This window comes from Orycteropus afer, unplaced genomic scaffold, assembly GCF_000298275.1.
Source record: "Orycteropus afer afer isolate SDZICR_OR568_19922 unplaced genomic scaffold, OryAfe1.0 scaffold00622, whole genome shotgun sequence".
NCBI classification, from domain to species: Eukaryota; Metazoa; Chordata; class Mammalia; order Tubulidentata; family Orycteropodidae; genus Orycteropus; species Orycteropus afer.
In genome coordinates, this window is record NW_006922209.1 from 245,951 (window position 1) to 254,587 (window position 8,637).

Below are 8,637 nucleotides of genomic sequence, written 5' to 3' on the forward strand. Positions count from 1 at the left end.
CAAGCTGGCACATTATCTCCTGGGAAGTGGATAGTGGGTTCGAACCACCAACCTTTCAGTTAGCCTCCAAGCATTTAATCATTGTGCCCCCAGGGCTCCATAACTTACAATAGACAGTATGAACTGGTAGTTTTACCATGCCCCAGACAAGGCTGATACAGGGATACCTTGGTTCTATTCATCCTCCTCTTGCCTTCTGTGCCGGTTTGTCATTTGTCTTAATGTCACATATAGTTTAAACCTCACAATAAATTATTATGTAGAAACATCCAATATGCTTTTAGGTTCATCCTTGCATTTCTCATTTTCAGTGCTCTGTGTTCCTTTCTGTGTGTCTGTTCTCCTTGGGTGCCATTTCTCTCCTGCCTAGAGAAATCCCTCTAGTGTACCAGTTAGTGCAGGTCTGCGCATGCCATAGTTCCCCAGTTTTTGTTGTCTGATATTTTTCATTTCAACTTCACATTTGAAGAACATTTCACCAGGCATAGAATTCTAGGTGGATGTTACTGTATTTCAGCATTTTAAAGGTGTCATTCCATTGTCCTCTGGATTCCAAAGTCTGGTGGCAGTGTTACCTTTGTTCCTTTGAATGGGATGTATGCCACCCACCATCCCTCCCTCTCTCCCCCTGCTTTTTTAGATTTTTCTCTTTCTGTTTTTTCCCTTCCAGCAATTGGACTATGATGTACATATGTGTATGTGGTTTGTTGTTTTTTCTCCGGCTAGTAGTTCATAGAGCAATTTTAACCTAGCTGCATCTTACCTTTTATCAGCCAGCATTTTTTCAATTATTGTTTTTGCTGCCTTTTGTCTTGAAGAGAGAAAATGTTTTCTAGTTCTCCAATTACATGTGTGTTACATCTTTATTCTGTGCCATATGTCCCTGATGTTATTTCTAGTGTTTTCCACAGTTTTATTCTCTTCAAGGTTTAGTGTTGATCTTTTATGCTGACTCTCTTCCTTTCTACTTTTCTTCTCCTTTGATGCACCATCTTTTGAGAGGTCAATTTCAGTTACCATATTGTTCAGTTTTATAAGTTCCATTTGATTCTTTCTATTGGATGTCTATTCTCTGACTTGTTCTCTTCTTTCTGAATATAATAACTATATCTACCTAGCTACTGCCATCGAATTGATTTTGATTCATAACAATCCTGGTTGTTTCTAATATTCTGTCTGATACCACCACCATCTGGATCACTTCTGAGTGGTTTATTAATTTTTGTTAGTTTTTCAGACATGACTAGTATTTGTTTAATAGGCGTAGAATATGAAAAATGATAGAAATTCTAAAGTATTTTATCTTTCTCTAAAAAGGATTTAATTTTCTTCCTTAAGGCATCTAGATTAGGGGAAGTATACCTAGATTCATTCATGGATGAAAATAATTCAAGGATCAATCTCAGTGTTGTAAGACTGGTCTTTTCCCTGTGTGGCCTCAGTTCTCGGGCAGATCCATTTCCACAGCTGAAATCCTGAGTGGTTACCAGGCTCCCTTTTTGTTGGTGAACTCTGCACAGCACTTTGCCTTCCCAGTAAAAGGATGCAGAAATATCTTGTTAGCATTCTCACTTCTTAGCTTTCTGTTTTTCTGCTTCACTTCTGAACTGTTACCCTGTTCATCTTCGGAATCAGTAAGTACGTCGAGGAAGACAGTGTTGGAGAATTTTGGGTTCACTTTAGGCTACACATTTATTTACATAATCCTTCTCTGTCAAATCTTGGCTACCGTGTTATGTTTCATCTGTATTGATATTTTAATGTTGTTCTCACTTGGAAAGTTGATCGATATAAACTATGCAGTCATAACCAGAAGTGGAAAAAAATTGTAAATTTTATTGGCATTTTCAGAGAATAAACTGTTGGTTCCTTTGACCCTTTCTAAGGTAGGCATGGGAGCTCTGCTAGCATAGTGCCTAAGGCACTTGACTGCTAATCAGAAGGCTGGCGGTTCAAACCCACCAGCAACTCCTCAGAGGGAAGGTTGGGCAAACTACTTCTGTAACGATACTGCTTTGGAAACCCAAGGAGGGGTCACTATGAGTCGGGTCCGACTCTACGGTACGTAACAACAATAACAAATGTAGGCATATTTTCAACTTTATTTACTTCTGCTCTTATTCTTATACCTTACTTCTTTTGTTCTACTTTCGTTGAGTTGATTTGCTGTGCTTTTCCCAGTGATTAATGCTTGTGATTAATGCTTGGGCTATTATTTTTCAAACCTTCATATTTTCTAATATCTACAATTTCAAGGCTATAGATTGTCTTTAAAACATTGCTTGGAGCGATCAATCATTGGAGAACAGAAGGGCAGTGTTTCCACAGGGAGACAGCTGAAGGGTGGGAGTGCATGGGAAGGAAGGACACAGGGAAGAGGTAATTACAGGGAGGAAGTGGGAAAAGAGTTGTTACATTGTGGGCAATCACAGTCAATGTCATGAGACAAAACGTGTATGAACTGCTGTATGGAAGATGAATTTGCTCTGTAAACTTTCACCCAAATCAATAAAAATTAAAAACAAAACGTTGCTTTAGATTTTTTTCGTACAAGTTTTTGATCTTTTATCTCAAAACCTCTTCAGATTTTCATGTTAATTTCTTCTCTGACTTAAGAATTATTTGAAACATATCTCTTAATTAATATCTAACCACAGAGGGTTTTTTGAAATTATTTTTAATCATTGGCTTATGGTCTTATTACATAGAACATACGGTACATGACTTAAGTGTTTGGTACTTCTTTTATTTCCTAATATATGGCCAATATTTGTTAATATGTATGATAAAAATCTGCATTCAGTTGTTGGTGCATTGAACTGAATATTTCTGTTAGCTCTAATTTCTTACTTTTAATGGCACCATAAGCATTAAAACATGCTCAACTTATCAAAGTCTAAAATTAATCAACCTTTTGCACTCTTCTAAGGTAAAACAAAAGAACTTAGCAAACACTTCCAGTCCGTTGGCTCCTTTCCTCACTTGTATGTTAGCATTGTCTGGTACTTTAAACACTTTTATTTTTAATTTGAGTAGATGTTGGTATAACTACTGTTTTGCACACACACACAAAATACTCATTTTTATCTGTCCATGTATTTATCCCATTCTGTATTCTTCATTCCTTCTTTCATCTCAGTGTGCTATCATTTCTTTCTATTTTCAGCTTTTATTATTATTATTTTTTTTTTATTAGGATTTGGGTGAAGATTTACAGAGTAAATTCACTTTTCATACAGCAGTTCACATATACTTTGTCTCATGTCATTGACCAAAATTTACAATGCAGCAGCTCCCCTCCCACTTCCTCCCCATAGTTACCTCCTCCCAGTGTCCATCCCTTCATACTCTTCTGCACCCTGAGCTATCTCCCTGTGCATAAGCAGCCCTTCCTTCTCCCATGATTGTTCTCTCCAGGGCGTGTGTCTACTTGAGGTAAATGTTTAACTCACATGCCTGTACTTTGTTTGGCTGGAAACCACAGTTGTGGGTTCAATTCCAGACCTGAAGGGCAACTAGGGGCCATAGTCTCAGTGGTTACACCAGGCTCCATTGGACCAGCAAACCTGGTCCCCACCTTCTTTTTTTTTTTTTTTTTGCCTCCAAAAGATTTTGAGTTTTGTACCACATTGTTCTCCCTCTTTATGTAGGATCTCCTACATCCCTTCCAAGTGGATGACAGTGGTAGCTGGGCACCATCTAGTTCTTCTGGTCTCATAGTTGTATAGGTTGCAGATCGGATGGTGTACCAGTCGCTAGGACTGATTGTTTCCATTAATTTTGGTTTTCTTCTTTCTTCTTGACGAGGAGAGACCTGTTATTATTTCTTTAATTAAGTTCTGAAGGCAGAAAACTCCAATTTTGTATCTTTGAAAAATTCTTCCTTTCACCCTCACTCTTATATTTTCATGGGTAATGACAGGTCACCGGTTGGCAGTTATTTATTTATTTGTCTGCACATTAAAGGTAATATTCCATTATCATATGGTTTTTGTTGTTGCTCTTGAGAAGTTATCTGTCAGGTCAGTTGCTTCTTCTTTTTCCTTTTTTGTAATTTTCATAGGCTTTCTTTGTTTTTGCATTAGTGAAGGTGACTGAGAATGATTGTTGTAACAGTAATTCTCTGGGCATTCATGTGTTCCAAAAATAAGACCATTGACTGTCCCAGCAACTTTTCTAGTTTGCAAATTCTAACCAGTTTCATTCCAGACTACGCTTGTTGTTGTTAGTTGCTGTAGAATCAACAATTTTTTACAAGTCTTGTTGAACTTTTCTCTTTGTGAAGTCATACCTTTTGCATCCTTTTCCTCTAATTTCAGTGAGTATTTTGGAAAGAGCAGTGATAAATGCCTGACTTCAATCTTCCATGCTTTACCAGAAGTCCCCCCTATCAGAAGCTAACCCAGACCAAAACCATAACAGTATTCCACTCTTGATCTGATGTGCATCTAGGTTTAGAGCTGCTACCATACTGCTGTACCTCTATTTTTCTTTTAGTATATCACTCTCTATGTTTTATAATATTTGTATGTATAATTACTTCTTCTACTTATCTATGGATTCCTAAAGATAGGATTTTAATATACTTATTTTTCTATTAGGAGCTCTGGCAGCTTAGTGCCTGAGGCACTTGACTGCTAACCAGAAGGCTGGTGGTTCAAACCCACCAGCCCCTCCTCGGAAGGAAGATGGGGCAATCTACTTCCCTCGTGATACTGCCTTGGAAAGCCAAGGAGGGGTCACTATGAGTCGGGTCCGACTTGACGGCACATAACAACAACATTTTTCTATTCCACAATGCCTGGAATAATATCTAACGAATATTGTGAATTCAGTAAGTGTTTGTGAATAAACAACAATACATGTGTCTACAACAATATATTGGTAGTACTGATTGGATGCTAACATCTTTTTATAGAACCATTACTCCTAACAGTAGGGATGCAACATACTTACAACTAATAAGGTGGTAATAGCATGGCACTGACTATCTTGGTTAGCAAAGCCACAAAGGTAGTGTTGATCTAGTATGAAACCAAATGAGAGGAGAACGATTCCAGCTATTGCTCCCAGTGCACTAAGAGAATTCATCACTCGGCTCAGTTTCATCTGAAAGAGAACATGATGGAGTCACTAGGACTTGTACAGTAGACAAACAATGGGCTGAGAGACGGGAGCAGGACTTTAATCACAGCATCACCAACGCCATCAAGTACATGTGTGTTCTGGTGTGAGTTGCTTCACTTCTTTGGGCTTCAGGCTCCTTATCCACACAGAATAAGGATATCCAGGAAACTTTAACAACCTTTCTATTCCCTACATTCTATACCTGATATAGAATTGGTTGGTCTTTGGTGAAGATGGATGCACAAGGGACCAAAAAGGTGTCCTTGGGGGTATAGTAATAGTCATGTTGCATTGCGTTTTGATTCTCTGGTAAAAGTCTTGGCCTGTTCACACTGTTGTTTAAGACTTATGTTTAAATACTGAATTTCCTTGCATTTTGATTTCTTCCTAATACTACACATTTACGAGAATTACTCTTTGCTGAAATCAGTTATTGCCTTATTAATTCAAATCTCATCTCTGATTCTTTGAGAAAATACAAGTATTCTACTTATATCTATAAGTTAACATTTCCTATTCATTAGCACTATATTCTTTATATCTCAGTTCCAATTGCAGTTTAATTATGATGTCTACACAGTGCACATTTTATATGAGTTGATCTAATGTCTGTCAAAATTTCTGGCAAGGAGTTGGTTTTCATTGCTGTCAAGTTGTGTAGAATAGAACCACTCTATTGGGTTTTCAAAACTCTGACCTTTCAGAAGCAGATTGCCAGGCTTGTTGTCTGAGGACCCTCTGGGTGGGTTTGAACTGTGAACCTGTGGGCTAGTAGTCTAGCACTTAACTGTTTGTGCTACCCAGGGACTCTTGACAAGCAGTAGGCACTGAAGATACTCATGGAAAGAATGAATGGACTGATGATAACCAGAATGCTTGAGGTCCATTCTACCATTAATTGACTGGGAACTATGGACAAGTCATTTAACTCCTCTGTGCCTCAGTGCCTTGTTTTATAAAATAAGAACTGAACTAGATGACCTAGAAAAATCTCTTCTGTTTTCTTTTATAGAGAGATGAAGTCATGTTTTATGATTGTATGAAATAAGGGAAGCAAATACCATTGACTGATCCCAGTTCTAACTTGGAAATTTATAGAATGATAATGACCTCATGATATTCCAAATGTATTTTCAAGGTTAGGATGAATTATTTCAAAGTTAAAATGTTTTTAAGAAAGTGGAAATGTAACTCACCAGAGTTTTTGTGTTTTTTCTTTTCATTGCAATTAGGAAGGCTCCAGAATTAATGAACTGTTCAAAAGAATCAATATATTAAAGGATGTCATGTTTAGCTGATATTAAGGAGTTCTTACAAATATATCTCCCATTTTTTTTGCATCCTCTTTTTTTTTTTTTTGCATCCTCTCCTTCCAGTTCACACAACCCTCAGTTCAAAGAAGGGTGAGATACCTTACATGGCTATCCACAAGTGAATAGTGCACAAAACAATGGACCAGAAATTTGCTTTGTTCTTTAACTAATTTTGAACTTGAGGTTCCTCCCACCCCAATTTATTTTAAACTTTTTTAAAATTCTTATGACTTGGCTCTTCTTGCCTCTTTCTGTAGCTATTGTGACCTCAGCTTTGATATCATGATACACTGGTGTCAAATCAGCTTATGAACAGTGTGATAGGATTCCAACATTCCTATAAGAAACATCCCTCCTACCCATTAGCAATCAAATGCATTATCTTGAGTGGGAAAATACAGCACAGTTGCAGTTAATATGCTGGGAATTCTGAAAAATCCTGGGATTTTCACAGAGGTGAGTTATATTGGGTAGCATAACTGTCTATTGGAAACTTCAAATCTGATTACAGTGTACCTTTAGTGTAGTGCCCAAAGTACTTGACTGCTAACCAGAAGGCTGGTGGTTCAAACCCACCAGCCACTCCTCGGAAGGAAGGTTGGGCAATCTATTTCTGTCATGATAGTGCCTCAGAAACCCAAGGAGGGGTCGCTATGAGTCGGGTCCAACTCGACGGCAAATAACAACAACATGTGAAAAATACTGCTAGTCCCTCAGCCTGGAATATGCAGCCTCATTTCTCCAGCCTCATCCCTCCACCCTCAGTCCCTGTGCTGAACTCTTGCAGACTGTTTCTCCCATGGCATGCAACAAGATGTCTCCATCCTCACACCCAGCCATGCCTTATTCTCTTCCTCTGTAGGCATCCTCTCCTGATTAGCCACTCATCTGTCAAAACTTGGTTGAGCTGAGAAGGTCTCTGGAAAAGCTCTCTTCCATTTTGGTGGGGCCCTTACTAGAGAGGCTGCCTATGTATCCTCTGTTACCACTCATCACGCCCTGTGGGAATTGTTGGGTGCTCCACTCAAATGCTCATTCTCTGGCAATTAATTGATGTTTATTGAATGTTATTAAATATAATGAAATAAATGCCCCTGTGTAGCTCAAAGGTATATCTGAAAGACATTCCCCCTTCTCTATGTGTCCTAAGAGTAAAGTACTCCTTCCTCTTGGCTTACGTACATTCTCTATGCATTTCTGCCATGTCATGAATCATACCGCCTTGAAATTTCCTGTTTCCCTGCTTTTCTCACTTGCCCATTGAGAGCTCTTTGAAGGAAGGGTCTATGCATTATTAACTTTTGATCCTTGTTGCCTTGCTCCATGCATCTTGCTCAAAATTGATAGTAGTGACTCATTTGAGTGAATGAATGAATGAGCAAATGGACAACTTCAAGACCAGATGATGGTACATCACTAACTCCAATGAAACATGGGGAATAACTTCTATGAGGGCAGATTTCTTTCTTTCTTTGTCATTTTGTGCTTTTCGAAGCATATGACAAATACCCTGAACTGTCAACTGAATCTAGCTCATTTCATAACTAATAGTTCCTTAACATCCCCATCCCCAAGCTCCAACTTGCCATGGCTTTAGGTTGGACTCAATTGCCTATACTCACCAAAATAGAGCCCCAGAATGGATATCCTGAAATAAATATGAAGGGAAACCGTGGGTATGGTTCTACGTAGGTGAAAAGCATGATGATTCCAAAAGAAAAGTTCATCAGTCCAAACAGGATCTGGATAGCCTGTACATAAAGAAAAGGTCACGGTGAGGAAAAAGCCAAGAGATGGATTCACTTTCCTTTAGAAGATCTCCTTTTAGCTGAATGGATTTGATAATCTCCCTCTTCTGTTGAAAGGGGAAGGATAATAGAAGTCCCTTTATCATGGTCCCGGGTGTTTTCTTAATCCTCCTATCTAGTATTGGTGATCAAAAAAAAATGATCTAAATCAGTGTTCCCAAAAATATGTTTATAGACTGGCAACAACAACATCACCTGAGAATTAGTTAAAAAGTGCAAAATAGGAGCTCTGGTAGCGTAGTGCCTAAGGCACTTGACTGCTAATCAGAAGGCTGGCGGTTCAAACCTACTAGCCACTCCTCAGAAGGAAGATGGGGCAATCTACTTCCGTAGTGATACTGCCTCGGAAACCCAAGGAGGGGTCACTATGAGTCGGGTCCAACTCAACG

At 38.6% G+C, this 8,637-nt stretch overlaps 1 protein-coding gene across 1 annotated transcript in view; it reads right to left on the reverse strand.

Annotated features, from left to right (window-relative positions):
- Positions 1-4,929: 4,929 nt before the first annotated feature.
- The window catches only part of MS4A5 (membrane spanning 4-domains A5), an 8,872-nt gene continuing 5,164 nt past the window's right edge, over positions 4,930-8,637 (reverse strand). Inside the window, exons 2-4 of the mRNA XM_007956443.1 lie at positions 8,063-8,191; positions 6,324-6,380; positions 4,930-5,109 (exon numbers count right to left, since the gene is read on the reverse strand). Coding sequence (XP_007954634.1) covers positions 4,930-5,109; positions 6,324-6,380; positions 8,063-8,191 — 366 coding nt within the window. The remainder of the gene's footprint in view (positions 5,110-6,323; positions 6,381-8,062; positions 8,192-8,637) is intronic.